This window comes from Conger conger, chromosome 5, assembly GCF_963514075.1.
Source record: "Conger conger chromosome 5, fConCon1.1, whole genome shotgun sequence".
In the NCBI taxonomy this organism is placed as follows: Eukaryota; Metazoa; Chordata; class Actinopteri; order Anguilliformes; family Congridae; genus Conger; species Conger conger.
The window spans coordinates 13,783,522-13,807,140 of NC_083764.1; the positions used below are offsets into that span (position 1 = coordinate 13,783,522).

The 23,619-nt window shown below is 48.5% G+C and overlaps 1 protein-coding gene across 5 annotated transcripts in view; it reads left to right on the forward strand.

The window, feature by feature from the left end:
- epb41l2 (erythrocyte membrane protein band 4.1 like 2) overlaps positions 1 to 23,619 on the forward strand; it is a 52,777-nt gene that overhangs the window by 15,614 nt on the left and 13,544 nt on the right. For 3 of the 5 annotated variants that reach the window (XM_061241600.1, XM_061241601.1, XM_061241602.1), the window contains exons 4-12: positions 1,093 to 1,197; positions 3,170 to 3,212; positions 7,800 to 7,875; positions 8,770 to 8,988; positions 9,488 to 9,575; positions 11,507 to 11,659; positions 11,917 to 12,014; positions 14,111 to 14,283; positions 17,882 to 17,997. In XM_061241600.1, coding sequence (XP_061097584.1) covers positions 1,093 to 1,197; positions 3,170 to 3,212; positions 7,800 to 7,875; positions 8,770 to 8,988; positions 9,488 to 9,575; positions 11,507 to 11,659; positions 11,917 to 12,014; positions 14,111 to 14,283; positions 17,882 to 17,997 — 1,071 coding nt within the window. Of the gene's footprint in view, positions 1 to 1,092; positions 1,198 to 3,169; positions 3,213 to 7,799; positions 7,876 to 8,769; positions 8,989 to 9,487; positions 9,576 to 11,506; positions 11,660 to 11,916; positions 12,015 to 14,110; positions 14,284 to 17,881; positions 17,998 to 20,847; positions 20,908 to 21,033; positions 21,064 to 21,871; positions 21,932 to 23,619 lie in introns of all 5 variants that reach the window. The other 2 variants (XM_061241598.1, XM_061241599.1) reach the window with 2 other exon arrangements.

Genomic DNA, 23,619 nt, shown 5'->3' on the forward strand with positions numbered 1-23,619 from the left:
TTCGGCGTCTAGAACTCAAAGCCATTGTTCTTTGTCAAATGTTTTGCCCCCTCGTTTGTCCTCTGGGCGCGAGAAAGCGCTCTGCCTGCGGAGGTAGAGACCGCGCCCCCGCGCCGGGAGGCGTGATTCATGCGGGAGCGCTCCTCATTCCGCGAGTGTCAGAGAGCCTCCGCGAGGTTTCGCCGTGCAGCCCGCGCCTTTCCGCTGCGCTGGCGGGCGTGGGAACGACCGCGGAGCTGCCAAAACCCTCAGACCGGCTAACACAAAATGTCCTCACCGTGCTGGTGGAATGTTTTGTCAATATGATAAGATTGCCATTGCTTCACAGTTCTACATTGAGAACATTTTGTGTTAGCTGGGAGTGGCTACCGTCACCCTTGAGCTCCTGGTTCTGTACAAGACGACCGAACGTTGCTCCAGGGTTGCGGTCCAGGCACCAGGATGTTGACACAAGACACATTACCCTTCCTTGCACACAAACAGAGCTTGGGTATGAGAACCTGAATATAATGCTAACACATGTGACAAGTGCCCCTATTTGCTCATGTCAGTCTCACAGAGTGGTTCCTTTTACAGCTGTGTGAGAGTGTGAGAGTGTATGAGTGTGAATGAGTGTGAGAGTGTGAGAGTGTGAGAGTGTGAGAGTGTGTGAGTGTGTGAGTGTGAGAGTGTGAGAGTGTGAGAGTGTGAGAGTGTGAGAGTGTGAGAGTGTGAGAGTGTGAGAGTGTGAGAGTGTGAGAGTGTGAGAGTGTATGAGTGGGCTCATGAGCAAGGTCCTATACCTCAGGTGCATCTTTCGATATGACTGTTAATGAACTGCAACAAATGTAATTTTAAGTTGCTGGAACTGGCCAATTTGCCACATATAAGCATCTTCCTCCAAAGATGCATCTTTGAAGAACGTTTTTGTCTCATTGAACGATTATTTAAAAAAAGTAAAACTGAAATCTCTTCCTTTCTTCTTGTGCTTTTTCAATTGCCATTTGGTTGTGGCCAGTTGTGAAAGGTTTGTTTAAACAGTAGGGAACTTTTTCTCTCTATATAACTGCCTTTTATCTCAATGTGTGATGTCCTTGTTTGTATTCGTTTCAGAAACGGGCGAAGGGCCAGTACCTCTTTTTCAAAGTGTGCGAACATCTCAACCTGCTGGAGAAGGACTACTTCAGCCTGAGCTATAAAGACCCCACCGACCAGAAGGTAGGGTTCTTCTTTCAGAGCAGGTCTCCACACAAACCTTTCCCCCAGTTCTGCTCGGAGGTCCTTTCCTTAGGTTTCCTCTATACCCTGAGAGCGGTCCCTCTGCTGCCGTTCTCCCCAGGAGCAGAGCTTTTCTCATTCTGTCTCCTGCATTCCACAGGGCATTCATCTCTGCTTTGTGCTGTTGCATTATTCATATGAAACCCATATAACATTTATGTCCGGCTCATGTATGCTTTATGCTTTTAGTCATTTAATTTTACTCCCGGCTAAATGCACTTCTCGGCATTCCCCCCCCCCGTTTTATACACATAAGCTATACATATAAGATGATTTCTGTTGCATATGGTATTGTTTTATAAGCAGCTGCCATTGGTAATGCGTTACAGAGGGACGTGCCTTTCTGAGATGTGCCAATAATCAGTACGAACATTCAGTTCTTTTGGTATGACTGCAAGAGGCTACGGTGTTAACCACACACAGGGGCCGTGTGGGGTTTTGGAGGCCGAGTGGCTTCAGGGCGGTTAGCGTAATTCGGAGGGTCGATGAATTGCCACCGTGCGGACGTGGTTTGTTCGAAGGGCACCTGAAACCACAAAAACGGCAGACGATATCCCACTTCCCCGTCTCCATTTCGGTTTTTTAAACGGAGGAGCTCTTTAACATCGGCGGAGACGCCTCGCCGCTCCGCTTCATCGCAGGCTTGGCAGCGGGCGCGTCACCCACGCACGATCCAGGGCCCGGTTTGATTCTCAGCCTGCGTGTCGCAGCCGGAGCGTAATGTCAAACAGAGACCGCTCCCCGGGCCTCAGATCCGCGCGAGGCTGTCTCGGGAGGGAGGGTTAGGTCATCGCTCTCTCCGATTGCGCCATGCGGGGTTGGGTTTCGCGGCCGCGCCAGCTGCCCGGAGAACAGGGGAAGATGGCTCAGCTGGGCTGCTGGACGTCTGGAATGGGAAGCATCTGTTCGCTTCGGTGGTCCTGCTGCTCAACAGCCAGAAGTAAAAAAAAAAAAAAAGATCTAATAAAACTAAAATTCTGATTAGACTTGTTCCATGGAACCACAGTTTTTTGCTGTTCTGCCCCCAATATTTAATATTAAATTGAAAATGACAAAGGAAGGAGAACCACACACTCAGCTCTGCATTTTCTTCCATGACTGGCATTACCCCATGCCAGTTAGCATTAAGCTAATGCTAAGGTAATTATCATGGCCCTTCTCATGTAATTATCACTGTTAAATTGAATGTGGAACTCTTGTCTTTTTACCTTAAGAGCGTACCAGTAGCCTACGCCTCACCAAGCAGGGTGTGTTATTTACAGCCCTGTGAACTCAATGATAACACAAGGAGTTGTTCAAGTCCACTCTTGAAGTCGACTACTGGTTTCTTGATTGTTGAATTGAGCAAAGGTTACCGTTAGAGTACCTGCATTGCTGCAGCAAAGTACTGTGGCATTAAGACCGAACATGTTTACAAGAGTCTGAGCGGGCGTAATGAGTCAGTGTCGCTGGTTTGTGTCATTAACTGGAACCGCGGTCCAGGTACTGTGCTGGGTAATAGTGGGAGGGAAATGGTGTGGTCGTTTTATATCGGCCAGCAGTGTGAATCTCCACTTCAAGCTCACTCGAGGAGAAAATTGCCATGGAAACTGAGGGAGGGTGCGGTACTTATTTTATTTACATTACATCATCACTGCTGTAAACTCCTGTGGCCCCCCGAAGACCGTATTTCATGTTTTCGGTCAGCAGGAAAGGTCTGGTGGAAAGGCTTCATTTCTACATCACGGTAGTCATTAATTTGACAACTTTATAGAGATTGAATGTCAGAATCGTGAAATACTAAGCCTCAAGGGTTGCGTTTATAGGTATTAATTCTTAGAGCCTGAAGCTGTGTCTGGCTTTGCACTGGATTAACTTCCTAACATTTGTGTTTGAAAAACTTGACATTACTTTCATTTGCTTTCCTCTCCAGTGCTGGCTGGATCCCATGAAGGAGATCAAGCGTCAAATTCGAAGTAAGTCTTATTTGTTGTGTAACTGTGTAATTGTAACTGCCAAGTGTGTCATTAAACCAAAGACCACCCCACGACTCAATTTGGTTTGATCCTGAAGCTCCAATGCCAACCCTGGTCTCTAATGCAGACCTGACAAATCATTACAGTGAAGGGAAACTGCTAAATTAACACTGAGGCCCCTTGCTTTCATTACCTGACTCTGCAATAATTGGCGTGACTGGTGTGCACTCCTACCTGAAGCCCCTTGTTGAGCTGCCTCGGCTTTTAAATGTTTGTGCAGCGAGTCCCTGCTTTCTCCTGGAGTAAGCTGTGCTCTCTTCACATCTGGCGAGTAAATTGCTGTAATTAGGACACGGGCGGAGGGGTCTGTTGTGTATTATGTGTGCTGGGCGGAGGCGGCTGCAGGTCTCGCTGGAGTCCCCACTGGATCGGGCCGGCGGTGACGGAGCGGTCCCAAGCGTGCGGCGGCCCCGCGGCGGGATTTAACCCGTGTCCATGGCGACGGCCCCCGGGCGGCGTCTGGGACGCGTTAGGGGCGCCGCGCGACTCCCCGCCGCCCCGCGTTCCGAGCCGCGGCGTGTCTGTTGACATCATCGCCGGGGGGCTGAAGGGCGGGCGCGGGGCCAGGGGAGAGGATCGTACCGTGGCCTCAGAAAGGTGCAGCTGGAGCTTTGGCCCGCTGCCCAGGTGACCAGGGCCGGGAGTGCCGGTGATTAATGTGTTATTGTCCAAAACGCTCTGCGGAACTCCACGAGGTCGTTCAAGAAAGGCTACGCTTATTGTGCCTTTTAAATATTCTCTCAGTTGTTGTTTTTAATCATCGCCATTAGTAGTGTACCGCTGCTCTCGAGAGTATTGGCAAGACTGGAGTAAAGAACTGTAAACAAGAGGAAAGCGTAGAGTGATTGTAATGGGGTTTCTGTCAGTACGGTGATAAAATATCCGGTCCCTACACTTGCCTCTTGTCCGGTAGCCAACGTAACTGTCATGGAAAACCCTCTTTATCCAGGGCTCCGTTTTCACATCCTTACCTGAAGCCCTGAAACTTAAGTGTCTTGTTTAAAACTGGTTTACTCCTTAAACACATTCATACTCTTTTACTGCTCCGAAACCTGTTGCACACCGAGAAGGCTTGCCCTGGACACACACTCGCCTTTCTGTAGTAGTACTAGTTCTGTAATTCAGCATGACTAAGAAAGACACTTGAATGTAGAGATACTCAGTTCTGTGGAGGTTTGCAGAGAACAGTTTCTAGGTTTACAGAATTAGATGTTATCTTATCAATGTGCTAATCTTCACAAAAGGCCACATTACTTTTTTAACCCCAACAGCAGAATATGAGAAACAGATGATTTTCATAAAGCACATTTTCTGTCAAGCAGACACTGAATCCATCTTTATAAAGATAAGGAACTGGTCTGTTTTTGCGTGGAGTCGTGTCTTCTCCACGCTGGGGATTGATATGGCCGTCTGCAGTCTAGCGCTGAGGAAATTGCCATGTTGCGGAGTCATCATCTGGGGAAATTTCACATGGATTCACTGCTCCTCTGGAGGTTCTGTCTGCCATTTTATGAGCTCTTGTTTATAGCCGACCTGATTCAAGGCTGTACGGTTCGTAGACGGGGGTGAGCTCGTCGGGCCAATGTTGTTCAAATGTTTTGTCACTTATTAACGCGTGCTCCCAGGGTGTTTCCTCTCTCAGCCTGCTTTCTGTCTTTCTTTCTCCTCCCATCCGTCTCATTCTTTTAGCCTCCCTTCTCTATCTGCAAGTCTGAATGTACCAAAAACACATCTCTCTGCAACTGTTTCTGTGCAAAAAGTACATCTCCGTATCATTACATTTTGAATGCTTATCACCCATGTGGACCCTCTACTAAATTATTAATTGCAGAAAAATAAATAAAAGGTTTTTCATTTACTATTAGTTGTTTTAATGTGTGGACAGACCCTTAGAGTGTTTTTCCAGTGTTTGAATTGAACTGAGTTGGGTCTCATCAGGCTGTCACGTGCTAAGGGGCCGCAGACGTTTGTTTCCACAGACTCTGTGACTCAGCCCCTGGAACATTTCAAGCGTAATTGAAAATAGGAAAAACAAAATGGGAAAGAATTCCCCCGCGGCTGTTAGCCTGCAGTTTGTCTGCCTTTGTGTGGGGTTATCGCTGTTAAAATGGCCACTTGAAGGCCCGGTCAGTCGACTCAGCCACTGTCGCCTGGACCCTCTTAGACAAAAACCCGGAGTCCAGCCCCGTTAATGGAAGAGCTTTCACTGAGCTCCCATCCAACAGAAAAAACATGTTAAATTGACTGCTGTTGTTCCCTGTTTCCTGTGGTTAACATCGAGGATAAATCCATGAGTCATTGACATAACATTGTGTGTACAATTTGCCCAAATTACTTAAGTGCAAGTGAAATTCTGTTTTTGTTTTTGTCTTTTGAACATGGCGGTCCTCAGTAAAGATGCTTACAGGTTGCGTTTATAAGCTCTCGCTGTGAGAAGCCCGGAGTGCGCCGCACGTCTCTAATTTGGGCCCTAATGCGTAACACCTGACCGCAGAGCCGGGCGCGTGCCCCCTCCTTTGTTTCTGGTCCTCCCCGAGACGGAACGTTCTGGCATGTGACTCCGCGACCCGACCAGCTGCGGCACGCATCTTATTTTTACACCCCTCCGTGCGGCCCGGGCCCGCTCCGGCCCCGTCCGCCGGCTCGGCCGTTTCGAGTCCGGGGGCAAAGAGGTCGACCACAATACGCCCACTGTTCGAGCCGAGTGACTGCAGGCTCCCGGTGCGTGGGGCTCATTCCTGGAATTCCTCCGAAATGACACATCACTGATGTCCGAGCTGCGTGTCCTTCGATCGGGCCGCGGTGACTCCGCCTGTTTGAAAGCGAGGGAAGCATTCGGCGTGGAATTTTTTATTTGCGCAAAATATGTCCGCTATAAGAACGGAAGTCGGTTACTTCAAATGAGAGACTTTCAGTGCGTGCCGATGTATGAGTAAGTCAATGAAATTCTGCTCTCAACATAATGGGGTTCTTTTTTATGCCTAGTCCCTAGGTGGACACGAATGGCCATAACAATGATTGATAGAATATATAGTGGCTTTCTACAACCCAGGAAACAACGTGGGTGTCTTTTAGACAGTCATTGTACAAAATTCAACATTCCCGGTAATATTGCTCAGATGGATGTACTTTGTGCTAGTTTGTTGTTTTTTTGGCTCATGTGCCTCTGCACGTCAGCTGTGCGGTTTTTGGGGATTTGTGCGACTTGCAAACCCTCATGTTAGGGATCGGCGTGTTTATCAACACAACCGTCCCGTAAGGTCAGGTCTAAAACGCTGCCAGTGGCCATCTTTACCAGCGCCGTTTAATCCACCGGGGCTTAGCCGACACAGCACAGCACAGGGTTTATCTCTGCCCAGGTTCTGGGCGCTACGCTAGGTGCAGAACAAGAACTTGCCAAACTACAGCCTCTGTCACAGTCACGGCCGATGATAACGGTAGTCTGTGATTGGGCAATGAGGAAGGACAAGGTGCTGGGCCCGGTTGACACTTTCTCATGCCGTCCGTGCTCACAGACCCTGCTGTGTTTACGCTAAAGCGATGCGACACACTTTCCTGACGTGGCCACGGCCATTAACTCGCGATACGGTCGAGCTGAAAACGAATGTCTCGGTGTTTCACCGTGCAAGCTTATTACAGCAAAAGCCAACGGTCGCTTGTGTTGAAAATTCAGCCTGGCTAATTCCAATGTACTTCATTTGTGTTTAAATGGCAGTTGAGAGTCAACTCATTTAGCATTTTTTCGAGATCTGTGTTTAGTCAACAGAGCCCAGCAGTTGAAGTGGCCCTGTTTCTCTTGATATCTGGTTGCATTGCTTCTCAGACCATCTCGGTTGAAGCGTTTCTTTAAACGTTCTTGCAGTTTTTACAGGCTGAGCGAAGCATGACATCAAAGTGGCCCTCTCGCGGCTCCAGGCTGTTTTATAATTGCTTGCAGCTGCTACATCCTCCTGGCATGTTTTCTCTCCCTCTTTCCTTTTCTCCCATTGTGCCCCGTCTCATTCTTTCTCTCGCTCTCTCGCTCATTTTTACCATCTCCTCAGTCTCCCTCTCTCCATCAACATGCCTATCCCTGTCTCTCTTTCTCCTTCTCCACTCACTCCACACCCCTTGCCCTCCTCTCTTCCCCCGTTCTCTCTGCCTTTCGTCCCCTCACGCTCTCCTCCCCCCCTCGTCCTCCATCTCCCTCTCTCCATTTCCTCTCTCCCCGGCTCCCTCTCTTGCGACAGTGGATGTGCACAGCTGTCGAGAGGTCCTCTGTTAGCAGACTGTTTACTCTGCGCACATCTGGCTTTAAAGAGGCTTTCGCAGTGGCCTGGTTTCTCCCCCCCTTCTTTTCTTCACTAACATTAAATGCATGTTCCCCCTCCACCAACATGGCTGCCGGACAGATATACAGTCAACAGGGGTCTCATCGGCCCCTACTGTAGACCAGGATGGAGCCGCAAGCGTAGCATTAGCGTCGGTATGGCGCACTCAGTCTGGTAATCAGGTTAACCTTTCCGCCTTCTCTCTCTCTTTCTGCAGACTCTCCTTGGCAGTTTGCGTTCAATGTCAAATTCTACCCTCCTGATCCCTCCCAGCTGACCGAAGATATTACCAGGTACTGTGCACATGATTAAGGAAGACACACATGTACGCACGCATGTGTGTGTGCGCACACACACACACCCACACACATCTGTCCACTAGTCCTCAGAGTCTAAATTAAAATGTTTGGCTTTACGTCTCTCATGAACGGATAAAATGATCAGCGGGTCAGGCAAAGAAGGAATGCATTTATTCTTGCAGATGGCCCGTGGGTATTGAGAGCATGCGGGGAGAAATGAGCATTGTGAACTCTGGAATTGTACTTAGTAGAAGTATGTGATGAAATGGATAAATCATGTGGAAAAATGAGACCCTGGCTGAAAAAATCTCAGCTTGCAATGTGGCATATAAAATGTTCCAGGGTTTACATTATACACTCACTGGTTTTTGAGAAGCATGTACAAAATGCTTACACATACTATACACATACTTATATTACTATAATGCTCATTAAAATGTACGCAAACGTAATTGAGGTTTGTTGTGAAGAGCAACGCGGACGTTTGCCTATGCCAGGAGAGGTGAGGGAGGCCGTTTGCCCTGAGGGCTCAGTGGCCATGCGTTGCCCCAACTGGCTCACCCCTCCTGTCCGCACAGCAAAGTGGGGGCATGTCAGTCACCTGGAGGCCCGTCCCTCCCAGAGCGTCAGGCATCAGTTCTGTCGCCACCCATAAAGTCAGCACAGCACTCAAAATGGCCGACGTCTTGTAAAGCCTCCCAGCTGAGGGTTGAGGCCTGTTCGCACACCAACCATTTCCCGTCACGCGACTGCTGTCCGTGTTTTAAAGACGTAAATCTGCTGTCCGAGATTTACGTCTAGATGAAAACACCAACACATCTGTGGAGAAAGTTTGTTTTTTGTATGTGATAGTAGCAGCGAGCTGACCATTTCCTCTCCCTCCTCCAGATATCTCCTGTGCCTTCAGCTCCGCGAGGACATGGCCTCCGGGCGGCTGCCCTGCTCCTTCGTCACCCACGCCTTGCTGGGCTCCTACGCCCTGCAGGCCGAGCTGGGCGACCACGACCCCGACGAGCACCGCCTCGACTACATCAGCGACTTCCAGTTCGCCCCCTCGCAGACCAAGGAGATGGAGGAGAAGGTGGTGGAGCTGCACAAAACTCACAGGTCAGGCGTGCAGGGTGGGTTGGGTGAGGGGCACGTATCGCCCTGATATAGAGGTTAGGGAGGGGAGAAGGGCGCAGGTGGGGGTGGGGTTTTCTGCAGGAGATGTGGTGGGTCACGGAGGTTTGAGTATCTCCATAAAATGTATTACATATCAACTCAACATAATTCAGGTCCATATCACTGGTAATATAAGAATATAGACCATTGATTAAATTAAAATCGTTGATGATTGCACAATAAAGTCAAACAACTTATTTCCATTGTAATCCCTTGAAGAAGACAGCATGGCGAACTCTTGCATTTCAAAACAAACTCAAGTAATGTCCATTCAGCACTCTATTTTGAGGTTTGAGGTGAAACCTTTCTCAGCACCGTACTTAACATTCCTCCGTTGGTACGTCCAAGTGAAGTGTTTGCTGCTCCAGTTAGGAAGCCCATTGTAGCGCTTCTGCGGGTATGCTAATCTGGAGTATTGTCCGCCCCATTTGTCTGGCTGCAGGGGGCTGACTCCAGCTCAGGCAGATGCCCAGTTCTTAGAAAACGCCAAGAAGCTGTCAATGTACGGAGTGGATCTCCACCATGCCAAGGTACGGTAGCCCCTCCCCCTTCCCAGACTGCCCTGTCCTGCAGGATACAGCCGCTTCCTCACCCCCGCTGGTCAGATCCGGTTCCAGTCTGTCTGACTGAGGGTATGCCCTGCAGGACCTTAATTTTACATATTGACCAGTCAATGGCTACGATCATCTGTGGTTTAAAGCATGTCCATTGTTCTCAGTAATAAACACTTAATTTCCGTGTTAAAATTTTTAAAAATATAATCACATGTAAGTAATGTAATGATGTAAAATAATGATTGAATATGCAGTAGTTTTCAGTGTGAAGCAGATGAAAGCTTCCAACTGTTGCTTCAATTTGGCCTTCCCGCACAATAATTACACCCAGACGTTTTTAATGACTTTGATTTGACAGGTTGCCGCAAGTCACTGGGGTGGCCAATGAAGCATTTATTTTCTGTTGACCATGTGTAGTTCAGTTCTGTAAAATGCACAAAACACAGCCTTGATCACCCCCCCCCCCCCCCCCCCCAATCACCAGATTCAAAAACCTGAACATGTCTACCCAAACCGTTACTAATAACGTTAGTTAAGCCCAAAGGCATGTGAAGGACAACACAGACAACCATGGGAGCCAAGACTACAACCCCACTGAAAATAACCTCACTGTTGACCTCTCCAGAACTAACATATCAAGAAGACATTATAAACAAACAGATTTTAAATTAACAGTGGTCTCCTCTGAGCCCTTCAGGATAGCCTTCCTACAAGAGGTCAAGCCAACCAATAAAAGAAGCCTCCAGTCCAATTTTAATTTGCTTTTGGTTTCATCTCCAAAAAGCACCAGCACCCACACGTCAACTCCAAGAAAGCACTTCCACATTAAACTGCCAAAAGGACATTACAACCTGACATTCCCGGGGCATAAATGTCTAGTGTTTTTATAGAGCCTGGCACTCACTGCTGTCTAGTACAGGGGTCCACAACTCCAGTGTTGGAGGACCTGCCCATATTGAGTTTCTTCCCCCCCTGCTGATGTAGTTTTATTCAGAATGTGTATCACATCGCAGTTCGGATTTCTTGAAACGGTATGGTGCAGCTTTTAGCTGTAACCCCACTGCAGGGAGTCTTTAATATGTAAATGTGACTCAGGTAACGGATTTATGGGACTAGGCATGTGCTGAAGGCACAGTGTGTTATTTGCATTTAGTTAGCCTGTAAAAATAAAAAATATGTTGATTTTCCCTCGCCACACATCAGCTGCTTGTGGGAATCCAAAAGAAAGGGCCCTTTAGGAAACGTGACTCCGGGAGGCCTCTTTTGATGTGGCGCACTGCGAGGGTAGGAACAGCGGCGGCCAACAAAAGCGGAGGATTTCTTCTGGAAAGAAGAGCCCCGACCAACCGCCTCAGCTGTACAAACACAAGCTTGGTTTTTCTGTGTGGGAACATTGCCCACTGTCAGCCCAGGCGCCGCGACCCACCGAAAATCGCCATTCTTTCACCGGAGATCCATTTCAGAGATTACCAGAAGAAAGGCCCTCAGGGTGTGAGACAGATGTGGTTTACGGGGTCCCCATGTCACTGAAAGGGGGACCCAACACTTCAGGAATGCGGGCCGCTGTTTAAAAGCCTCCATTTGACGGGTGGTGGTCTCTATCCAATACCTCCCTACCATCCGCATGATCGATTCCGCCTCACTTTACAGTCGGAGATCAATACGCACTCAGTGCTCAAAATGGCATTTTCGATGTCATACAAAAACAAGGTTAGGAAAACCTTGCCTCATCATTTAGCCGGTAATTTTAGCAAGACCCCGCATCTGGTTCAGTCCATTGACCGGTTTGTTATCCATCCTTCTTGGAATGAGATTACACTGTAGAGCAGGCAGGGCTGAAATGTTTACCCATCGATCTGTTGGGCGGTTCCCGCTCTTTTGTCCTGACCGGTACTTTGTCTCCCCAGGACTCGGAGGGGGTGGACATCATGCTCGGAGTGTGTGCCAACGGACTCCTGATCTACAAAGACAGACTTCGAATAAACCGCTTCGCCTGGCCCAAAATCCTCAAGATCTCCTACAAACGCAGCAATTTCTACATCAAAATCAGACCGGGAGAGGTGAGCCATTGTGCAGCTGTTTTATTGTTTCTATTGCCATTGTTATGAGTATAACAGCCCAATTTCCCAGTAGATTAGGTATCGTAAGGAGAGACCAGCATAGCTGACGCTTCACCAGAAAGAAGGGCACTGCAGTTCCACAGATGTAAATTCTCAGATTTAGGTCTTCTCGGAGCCCATAGAAACAAAATGGCTCAGAAGCTCACTTATTTTAGCTGCGTGTCCATTTCTTAACTCTTCCTTCTGATATCTTCCAGACGGAACAGTTCGAGAGCACCGTTGGCTTCAAGCTGCCCAACCACCGTGCCGCCAAGAAGGTGTGGAAGGTGTGCGTGGAGCACCACACCTTTTTCAGGTAATGGGACACTACTGTGCGTCATCCGTGGGAAATAGGATCCCACTACTTAAACGTATCGGGAGATGCAACTCCAGAGCCTCCATATAGCCTGAAATCCCACCATCCTTCGCATTCTATTCCAGTGACATAAGCATAAGATGGCGAATACCTCAGCTGTGTGGAATTTAGATGTATGTCGGCTAAGGTTTACTTTGTGGACTCATTATTGGTTTTGTGAAGTCCGTATCATAATGACCATGTAATAAATAGCACGTTCATATGTTAAATAACATGTCGTAAATCGCTGCGTATGTAGTTAACCTTTAATTATCACTGTTAAGCTTGCACAGTAGGAAGTTTTCTCCAGCATTGTTTGTTTTCCAGGCTTTACATGCCATAGGATACAAAAGGAACAAGAACTCTCTTGTGTCCGACTGTGCTGACGAACTGTTAATACGGTGAAGCAAAATAAAGTGTAGCTGGAATTTGAGTGGGCTGAGCTGGGGGGAATCTGCAGGAGACCGTGGGGCCTTCAGCAAGTGCACTACCATCGGAGCGTTAAAGCAGAGCCCCCACTGTGAAGGATCTCCTGGCTGCGATGCGTGGTAGGCCCCTCTTCAAAGCCAACGTGCCCAAGATGCTTCCTGTCTGCTGAAAAGATGAGTGCACAGTCGAGTGGAGCAGGCTGCCATGAAGACCCCTTTTGTGCGCTTATTTATTCAGGCGGCTTTTCAGACGCCTAAAGCCCTCACCGTCACGGAATGTTAACTCGTCCCATTTGACCGTCTTGTAGATTTGCACTGTAGCAGTGGAAGACTGGAGAGCCTGCATTGGCTCGTAACATAGAGTAAACACTTAATATCCCCTCAGAAAGAAGCTCAACGTGCTTCACCTCCAAACAGCAGTTTTCATTGCCGACACACCCTCCTCCAGTGAATGTTATCACCGTTTAGCTCGTGATGAAATCAATCTGCCGCTGCACCCGCCACAAAACACAGCGGATCTAATGAGCATCGCCCATCGCATGACGCATTGTTTGACAGTGTCGGCCCACGCCAAATAGAAACCAGATTTGAGATGCTCCAGGACTTTGATTTCACTGTTTTTCTTGGCTTTCCAGGAAGGGGAGGGGCTCATCCCCTTCATCAGACAAGTGAAATCACAGGATCAACAGCCCCCCCACCCCCCTCGGCCAACGCCCTGTTTTGCCGTCTCTTCTCTCATTTTAACCTTTATGCTTAAAAGCAGCGCTTGATTGTCCTCATTAAAATGGCAATTTTGAACGGGTCCCTCCTGATTCATTTATATTTATTTATTTTATATAGTTTGTTCCCGCCCACTTGCCCTTCATTTCCTGAGTAGACCTACCCTTTGAAATAGACACAAGGCGTGACATGAAATGGCAGAAATGAGAAGCGCTGCAGCCACAGACATTTTGATTCAGAGATATGCCCAGAGATATTGATTCGACTGCCATAGCTGCGTATCCCTGCCACGCTTTAAAATGTCTCCACTCTCCTCCCCTGCCTTTTTCCTCTGGTTCCCTCACTGTTCTCTTTTCCTTTTGGAGAACTCCTTAATCCCTTCACCCCTGTCCAGGTGGGGCCACTTCCAGAGTCTGCAGCTGCTAAAGTGCTGGGGGCTGCAGGCCTGCAGGGAGAGGGGTGCGGGAGTATGTGTGGTTGCCAAGGGAGATTATTCATTATCAGATGATGACGTCTTGTCAAACACAGCTGCTGCAGGCTGGGGAGCCAAAGGGGTGAGCTAACGGAGCGGCCACGCCCGGGACTGCACGGCCTGCACGGTGACTGGAACGTGAGCGGATATCCCGGGCCTTCACGCTTCACCCCACCCCCTCCCCAAGCTTTGCCCAAGCGATCGATACCAACGAATCTGAGCGATGCTTTTATGACCATTTATTCCCCTGGTTCAACGGAGAGACGGCGGGAGAGGGCCATCCAGGCCCTGGGGCCTTCCGTTTGCAAATAACCATCACTAATAAGCTCAGTGCCTTGAACAGAGGCCTTCAAAAGTCCTGTCGTCCCCCCTGCAGCAAAGCGCCCTTTACCCAGACGGACGCCAGCATGCCTAACGTACGTTCCTCTTTTCCGAAGGTTGATGAGCCCCGAGCAGCCTCCGAAAGCCAAGTTCCTCACCCTGGGCTCCAAGTTCCGCTACAGCGGCCGCACCCAGGCCCAGACGCGCCAGGCCAGCACCCTCATCGACAGGCCGGCCCCCTACTTCGAGCGCACCTCCAGCAAGAGGGTCTCCCGGAGCCTGGACGGAGGTTGGTGGAAACGGTCAAAGGTCATACAGCAAAAGAGTGGGATGCTTACATTTTCACAAACATGTCTGGGCAAACTAGAAACATACATGCGTATAAGCTTCCAGTTGGGGTTGTATTTTGTAAACAGAAACAGTGTTTATTTAGAAGCTCGATTTGAGCTAGACGTGTTTTGTTGTAGCTTTTTAAAAACCGTCCACTCCTGTTCTCAGATGTCATTATGTTAATCTTGTTGGGTGGGGGACTCCGGGACTGCTGGTTCAGGTTTTGCACAGTCAACAGATCCCATTGTGACTCTTGCGGGTCTCATTCATGCATTCCTTTGTTAAAACCGTGGGGGAGCCATTTGATAATCACAGGCAGCATTAACTCCAGGATCAAAGTGTATCCAGGAGCTTTATAAACTCGCAAGGACAGAGAGATCAGAGCAAAGACGTTTCAGTCAGCACTAGGGTTGTGACAAATCATCAGTTTTTGTAAACTGTTACCATCCCACTTAACCGTGTAACCGGAACTGCTTATGACCGCAAGGGGTTGTATCTTATTCATGGGAGAGAAAGCAAACTGGAGTAGCCTGCTGACAAAAAATTTATTGCATTTTCAAACTTTATTTTGGGCCACCTTAAAATTGTTTCATTTAAATGTCAACATTGTGAGTCAGATAATTGCCTAATTGCCAAATTAAGGATTCACGTTTCACTGTTTACACCCCTAGCACAACAAAGGGCTGTTCAAGTGTTCTTCACATTGCCTCTCTGTGACATAGAGGGCAATGTGGTTTTATCCTTGCCATTGATTGTAATTTGAACACAATTCCTGAAGTTTTGTAGAAATGTGTAGTTCCATTGCAGTAGTCGCCAGGTTGTAGTGCTTTGGTGGATGCATTTACCTGTGTTGTTAAATAGAGTTTTTTTGGAGCAAAATCAGTTGGATGTGCAATATCTGCAAGTCCCTGCCTCTGGGAATGAAATACACTCCCCATTTACCCTGGTATCCCCTTTTGTTCCATAGTGGATGAGTGGACAGTTTATTCTGACCAATGGTGAGAGTTGTTTTTATGACTGAACTGGGCTGTGTATTACGTGATTAGCAAGAAAGAAAAAATATAAAAACTTTTGTCCAGTTGACATGATTTTTAGGCATTACTGTCTCCAGGGATACATAGATTTTTTGAATTTTTTGAATTAAAAATTTTTTTTTTAACCACAAGTGAACTATATTTGTCCCCATTCTTTCTTTCTTTTTTCTTTTTTTTCCATAACAGAGCACTGCTAATATTAGTCAATGGGCAGACTGGAATGTACACTTTGATACAGTATCGCACAAAATGGCGACACAAACAGTTTGTTATATGGATGAATAGTGCAGCCCAGGACAATTTGGCAAAGTTTCAATCTGACCCCTGTGCCTGATAGTCCGGTCACTATATACAGAGCTTAACTGTGTTTAAAATGGCTTGTTTGCATCAGTTAGATATTATGGAGCCTTTTCATTTTAAAAGCATGTCTTGGTAGCCACACAGTCAGTCTGGTTCTGCAGTTCAAGTAAACCTGACCGTTACATACTCTATATCTTGTTTTTGTTTGGGTTTTCTAGTATGGTTTGTGTGTGTGGGTCAGTGTCTATGTATCTGCTATTATTTATCTACTATGTAAAGTCGGTCAGACCTTTTGCTCAATTCTCAGCAAGTGTCCTTTTTTTTTCTGTAGAATATTTTTAGATACCTTTTTTTTTTAAGCAGGTCAACCGAGGTCTCTGTTCTCATTTGCCATGACTGCTCTGGGAATCGAAGTGGGAAGTGATTGCAAGGATTTGTGTAGCCAATCAGGCGAAGGGGGGTTTTTGAGGTCACCAGACGTAGGTACCTGCGTAGAGCAGTCGTCACTCTCTTTACTGTGTCTGATCTCAGATGCGACTCGATGGACATGCAGGTTCTCAGAAACGTAGCTGACGGTTGGTCGGTTGCCAGGAAACCAGCCCACTTTCTCCTGCTCCCCTGTCAGAGAGAGCGGGGCGCATTAATGAAAGTGGAATATTCGAACGCCCGGAGTGCTTTTGCGCCGTTTATTATTCACGCGCCATTCCCCTGGAGCTGGCCAGCCTGGGCTCCCTGCAAACCTGGCACAGAGCTCTGATTTTTTACCCCTCTTCCTCCTCCTTATCCCGGCTGATCCTCCCTACGTCCGCGTGTTATCCTAGCGCAGTTTGAAACGCTCTGCCGGAGGAGACTCCCGTACGCTCTGCACGCCCGAGCTCTGGCCCTCAGGTGTAGTTCCAGCTCCAGCGGTGGAACGTTCCGGTGGAAAACCCGACCCGCGCAATACTCTTGATGCTGTGCGGAAAGGCCGCGGACACAATTTCGTAGAAACCCCGCAAATGAAACGACACGCACCTCGCCCGCTACATTCGTTTGTTTTTGTTTTTTTTTCCCTTCTCCGTTCCAAGCAGTCTTGAGTTACAGGCCTCCCAGGGCGGTCCTGCCCCAGCAGGTGTGTGACCTCGGTGTAGCATTATGCAGCAAAGTAACGTGCAGCGCTCTGACACAAGCAGGAGAAGAATTGGGTCTGCGTGGACCGGGTGGCTCCACGCAGATGCTGTAGCGCTGACATCATGCCCGGCCCCTGGACATAAGCCCCAGGAATCTGTACGAATCCGTGACCGTGTCTGTAAACGTCGCATTAACTGTTCCCGGTAAACGTAACGGCAGCAGTGGCTCATACGAGAAGCTTTCCGCTGTGAACCGTTCCGTTACGCACACTTTCAACAGGCCGTGTTGCAGTAATTTAAGCAGATTGGATTAGATGTGGATTGTTTAGTAATTCTGTTAAGCCGTTTATCAATTCTTTTTCCTCGTAAATTGCAGTTGAGCATGTTTGAGAGATGAACATCTGCTAGTCATTTATAAAAGATAAAATTGCTTATTTAGTTTGAGGGAAAGTAATTCAATTAATGAACTTTCTATGTTTTATGGATTGCTTATAATAACATAATATACTGTGTAGCCCAGTGCTACATCGCTCTCTGCTGGTCAGTTGGGGTTTTACACAGAATTTGTTTCAATGATGGAAAGATAGTCTAACATTATTAATTTAATCTATTTAACTATGAATTCATTTAAAGAAAACAAGTTCCAGATGCTGAAATCAGTTGTATTATACAGAGATATAACTGAAGAGCCAAAATTCTGACAACAAATATAGTTTTTTTTAAGCTTTTAAATGCAAGATGTCAGAGTAACGCTGGAGCATTGTTTGGAGGCTAGCCAGCTTGTCATCATGTCACAAAACAACCACATCAGCTATGTTAATGATTAATGTACTTGCTTTCATGGTCTGTATGTCTTAATGTCTACAGTAAATGTTCAGAATAAAAATGTAGTTTTAGACTAGACCGCTGTGATTTGGTTGCACTCAGAATGAAGCGGGACACATCTCCCTTGATATCTGGAGTAGAAAGATAACTTTGGTATCGTTAGAAAGTTTACGTTCCCCTGTTTCGATTAGCTTCTGAAACTCAAAATACGTTTTGGGATCTTGATTCTAATCTTGATGAGCGCCTGTGAGTCTGACCTTTGACCTGCATTTTCTTGTTCTCCCTCCAGCCCCCATGGTCAACATGTCCGACCAAGGAGACTCTTTGGTCCCTGGCCTGTCTGTCTCAGCAGCGGACAAGGAGAACGGCCGAGACCCCTCCCTGGAGCTCCCCTCTGACTCAAAGGTGAGGCAGCGGCAAAACAAGGCCACTTTTCCTCTTTCTTAATTAACCTGCTACGTATCCACAGGTGCTGGTGTCCCAGGCCTGAGCTGGGACAGAACGTCCATTTTGGCTCTTAAGCACGATAATGACCACATGTGTACTGTTGCTGAAGTAAACTTTTTATTAATTTCAGTAAACCCGATATCTTTGACGGAGCTGCCACAAACCTGATCCGGACTATTGTGCATTTTCTATTTCCTAAATCAATTTTACCTTGATTGAAATGTTTCTTTTTTTCTGTGAAATGTGTTTTAAACCTCCCCCCCACCCGCCTTCCCTCCCTTACCCAAACCAAGATTTGTTGGGATTGTCTGCGGGGCAGGGTCAAGGGTCAGGTTGGAATAGAATTCGGCTTTACAGCGTCACTGTGAACCATCTATACTGCGCTGCTTCAATTAAGGAAGTTTCAAGACACCGAGCTGACATTTGTTGCTGTCAAAGAAAGCATTCATCCTTACAGTTGGCCATGAAAGAATGCATTGAGCATTATATAACCTGCGCTGAGGGGACGCATTCAGCGTCTCGACGGACAGCGCTAAACCAGAGCGTCCACGGACACTGTCTCAGTTGTGCTGTGCGAAACCTCCCTATAACCCGCCCTTTCACCCCAGTGTCTTCGCAGTGTCAGACTAGCCCCAATAACCACATTCTTGTCCGGCAGATGCTGAGTGGAAGGTAGGAAGGGGCACTGGGTTTGTGTTTACGACCAAGCTTGCTGGGGGAAGAAAAGAGGCACACTTTCAGCTGTTCAAGTCGCCTAAATGGATATCATTTGAGAAGAGCCACGGCATCGTTCAGTCGATTATCTTTCCCAGAAGACAAATCTCTGTCGGTTCTGCACCACAAAAGCTTTCTTGTTTTATTGCCCCCCCCCAACCCCTCAACCCCCACCTCCCTCTCTGCCTGGTCTCTGTCTGTCCACTGATAATGTCAGCTGTAGGATTGTGTGAAATCGTGGCGTTGTAGAATTTGCTTGCCCCCACCTCAAACCCCCACTTATCCCCCCCTTCCCTCCCCTCAGCTGTGTGGGACACCCCCGTGTACCGTCACTGCCCCGTTTCTGCTTCTGCACTCCTGATCGGTTTCACTGACTAACGGTGTGTTTCTCTCTCCTCTCTCTTTCCCCCGCGCACTCTTTCTCCGCTCTCTTAATTTGTCATGCACATTTTTTCTGTCACGGTTGTATTTCTTTCTGTTTGGCTTTTGTTCCCCGCATGGGTTTTCTGTCATGGATTATCTTTATTTGGCGGGTTGGGTTACGTCGGGGGCGCGTCACCCACCACAGTCTATCTTCATGTTCCCCCTGTCGCCCTCCTGCTCCTCCATCTCGTCCCTCCCCCTCAACCTCGACACCATCTCCGAGCTGGACGTCCTGTCCGACATCTCGGAGGACGACCCCCTGTCCTGGGCGGGCCCGCTGGACGGAGACTACCCCGGTATTTTTGACCCCGGGTGCGGCGCGGAGCATGACGAAAGCTTCGCGGCCCCCACGCCCGAGCCCCCCGCCCCTCTCGATCCCGGCCCGGCCGAATGGGACGAGGCGTTGGCGGCGCCGGCGGAGGCCCCGCCCCCGGCCGCCCAGCCCCCGCCCCAGCCGGGCTTCTCCCTCTCGGGCTTTTGCAAGGGCCTGCGGCTCCCCTCCCTGCTGGATGAGGACGGCTACATCTGCTTCCCCAGCCTGCCCGAGGACTGCACCTCCTTCCTCCCCGCCCAGCTACAGCGGTACCTCCCCCTCAGCTCGCCCTCCCTCATCCCCTCCTTCCTGCTCCTGTTCGCCGTGCTGCTGTCCGCCACGCAGTCCCTGCCCGCCTCCCTGGCCCTGGCGCTGCCCCTGGCCCTGTCGCTCTGCTACCTGGAGCCCAAGGCGCCCTCGCGCCGCGCCCCGCCCGTGCCCTCCCTCGCCGATATGGCCACGGTGCTGGAAGAACTGTGCGACCCCGCTGCCTAAGCCCCGCGCCCACCCTCCCACCACCCCCTCCTCTCTGCTGCCTCCTGCCTCTCCCACGCCTCCTTGTGTCGCCCTCCTGTTATGTTCAGATTTCCTTTTCCTCCAATCTTGGCAAGATTTTCTGTGTAGAGCGACAGAACCGCCCTTCAGAGCAAGCGCTAGCCTCGAAAAGCCGGAGGCTTATTTCTTTCCTTAAACTTGACGTGAAGTTATCTTGTGGGACTTTTCCTGCCTATCAGAACTGATACAGGTTTTGTCTAAAAAGTGGATGTTTTCCCTTTTTGTAAAATAATGATAAATATTCTAATATCTATGAGACCTAAAAGGAATATTCTTGCATATTAAGCCTTTTGACTCACCTACCTAATTGAATATTTCATTTATTTCGCAAAAAGAAGTGACTGCTAAAGCTTCGTAATGCTTGTAATGTTTTGAGACTTGGATCTGTATGTGCCCCTCCTAGATATGGTGTTTATTGTGGCAAATCTTGTGTATAATTTACCATATTATAACTGTCTTGTCACACTGGCCCCAATCTGTGCTTTAAAAGTAGAGGCTGCTTCAGGTATTTTGTACGTCAAAATGACAAGCGATGTTTCAGTCAGTGAAAATACACAGAAAAGTGGCCCGTCTGCCAGTGCTCTGAGACCAGCATGCCCATAGTCTCACCCTCTCGCGCCCTACCACCGCCCGGCCAGCGTTGGCACCGAACGTGCGCCCTCCCATCACATCGCACAGTCCGCAGTGCCGCTGGGAAGGAAACCCTTCCCATCATCCATTTCACCTCTCCGTTTCCCCTCTCCTTCCCCTCCACCCCCTCCAAAAAAAAAAATGCTTCTTCACCCATTTCTACGAAAACGCAGGTGGAGGAGGAGCCCAGTGCCGGCACAGCGGCCGAGACCACAGAGGCTGAGCTCGTCGAGGTCTGTGAGGGCTAGCCAGCTTTCCGCTTTCACACTTCTGCTTGTTAAAATCACAGGGGTACAGTGGGCAGTGCCCGCACTCGACTAACCTGTCCTTTCCTCCCCCCCCCCCTCTGGCTCGGGCAGACGGACAGAGGAGACTCACTGCTGCAGAAGGTCGATTGATTGTTCTGTGGTTCATTTGTCTGTGGATTATGTGGGCCTGCACATTGCCGTTTCTTTCGTGTGTTTGTGTGTGGTTTGTTTTGGTTTTTTTTGTGTTTTGGTTGTTTTTACGGTTTCATTTGCTTTGGGCTGGGAATCTGGGTTTTGGTGTCCTAGCGATGTTGTGGTTTACTGTCCAAAGGCGTCTCGTTTGATAATGGCACACCTAGTGGCATTGTAGCTGCCCAATCACACTCCGCCCGACTGGCACATGCAGCAAATCAATGAGCTGCTAGGACAACGGGTTGCTCCTGTCACAAGCTAAGAACCGGGATTCATACATGTCACAGACACATAATCCAAAATAAATCTAAAGCAGGTGGGGGCGGTGCTGTTATGCACAGAATGTTTTTTTATTTGGAGTCTCTTGGACGAAATCCTGCTATATAAACATAACCATCACGCACACCATCTGTTTATTATCTGCGAAAACTTTATGCGATAAAATGTTGATCGTAATCAAAGTTTGGGTGTAACATTGTGGTGTTGAAACATGTAAGCTCTACAAGCTGTAGATAAATGCCTAAAATGGAGTGTAATGTTCACCCTTCCTCTGGATGTGCGGTGCATTGATGTGGAATGTGATTGGACAGCTGCGGAGAAGGCCGGCGTCGTCCTGGTGACCAGGCCCTCTCCATGTGTGCCGATGTCACACGACCCCTCTGTGACACGGGCTTTTCACCATTCAAAGTTTTTTTCGTTTTGTCTGCTTTTGGCCTTTTTGTTTTGCAAACGTCTCGTTTTCGTTTTGATTCCACAGAGCAAGTTGAGAGTAAAGGGGGAAAATATATATGTCAGACATAGCAATCTAATGTTGGAGGTTGGTATGGCGATGACGACCAATGTAATTTCTCTGGCTCCTGTCGCGGGCTGCCTCGCACTCTCAGGCTCTGTCTGGACGCTGTGCATGACCTGCATGTGGGACGGGGGTGCATGTCTGACCCCTACACCTGGGTGCTGGCGGAATAGTCCTTGCTTGCCCCGAGAGCCAATCACAGGACGGGGTGTGGGAGCGGGTGGGGCCTGGGTGACCTGGGGGACGGTCGCTCTAGTTCTGGGAAGAATGGAATGCGCAGAGCACACTTCCAGTTCTTTCTGTGTTCGATTGCTTTAACAAAAAGAAACGTGTCCGTAACACGACTAATATCGTTTCCCTAACCGGGCAGGAATTCTTCCGCTTTTCACGCTTGATTTGATTATTTGTTTTGTCAAGATTTTGGAATTTTAACAGACTAAACTTGCCCATGGTGTTGTGCAGCCTCACATCAAAAGCATGGGTTTGTTGGTGGTGCCTTGCAATCAATAGGTCTGCCATGGTTGGATCTTGGAGGTACTCTGGTTCAAATAATGCAAGATGGTCTTGGTGCTTCTGGAAGAGGGAAAGACGTAATCACACCAATCATCCATCTTGAAAATTAGATATGAATGCTGTGGACTGCATTGTTTTTCCAGCGATGTTTTTCCGCGTGTGCGGAAATGTGCGATGGGCACTCCGAACGGAAAAGAAGAGAAATATCAGAAAAATGAGATAAGCTCCTGCAGTGCTAAAAATGTTAGAAATGGAACCACTGGCTCATCTCCATGGCACTGGAAGAGCACTTTTAGGCCGATAAACAAGGCTGACCCCACGCAGTGTGCAGAATATGGCGGGGCGTTGTACCGGCTGGTTCGAGAGTCGCATCCAGCGCTGCAGGCGGCATTCTTCCACAGCTGCCGAGTCTCGTGTGGCGGATCTCCATGGCAACGGGAAAATGTTTGCCACATCGTCTGTGTTGTAAGCATTGTGTGAAAGGAAGAGGGGAAACAGTGACCGAATACCCGCTGGGAGAGAGCGAAGGTTAAGAGTGTGTGCCGTCCCCTTTGTTTGAACCCCAATAGCCCGGGTGGTTCACAGAAGATGGGCTCTGCCCCAACATCTGGCAATATTGCAGAAGAAAAGACCTTCTGAACCCGTTTTATTTGTGGAGATTTCAGAAGACCCAACAGTCAGACATTGGCCCCAGTAGTACAGTGACATTGTTTGACCAAGGCGATGAGCAAACAATTGGAGCTTTAATATTTTTTTGAAATGTCATTCTAGAGGCAGAGGCACCACTGACTTCCATGTTTTTGATGTGCAGGTAGATGTCTGGACTAAAGGGTGAAGCTCACACACACGGCTTGTCTCACTGGTCCGGGTCCTCCACTTCTCGCTTAACAGCAGAGAAGTTATGCTCATTTCTGTGTAATGCACTGGCAGAAGGGCACAGGCCTGGTAATCCACTTAAATGGCTAAATAGTGATAAGTTTATACTGCTCTGGATGGCTGCTCATGAGCAGGACACATGTAATGACTTGAATGAGTCACAAAATGAATGGCAGCAGTTTTACGGTGCCACCTGCTGGCCATGAGAGGAACTATCATGCAAAACGAAGTGTGGTCAAAATAATTTGGGCACGCACCATTACTCAGTGAGACATGGCGTGTTCTGTGACCTTTTCTGGGGATTTTCTTTTTTTTTTTTTTTA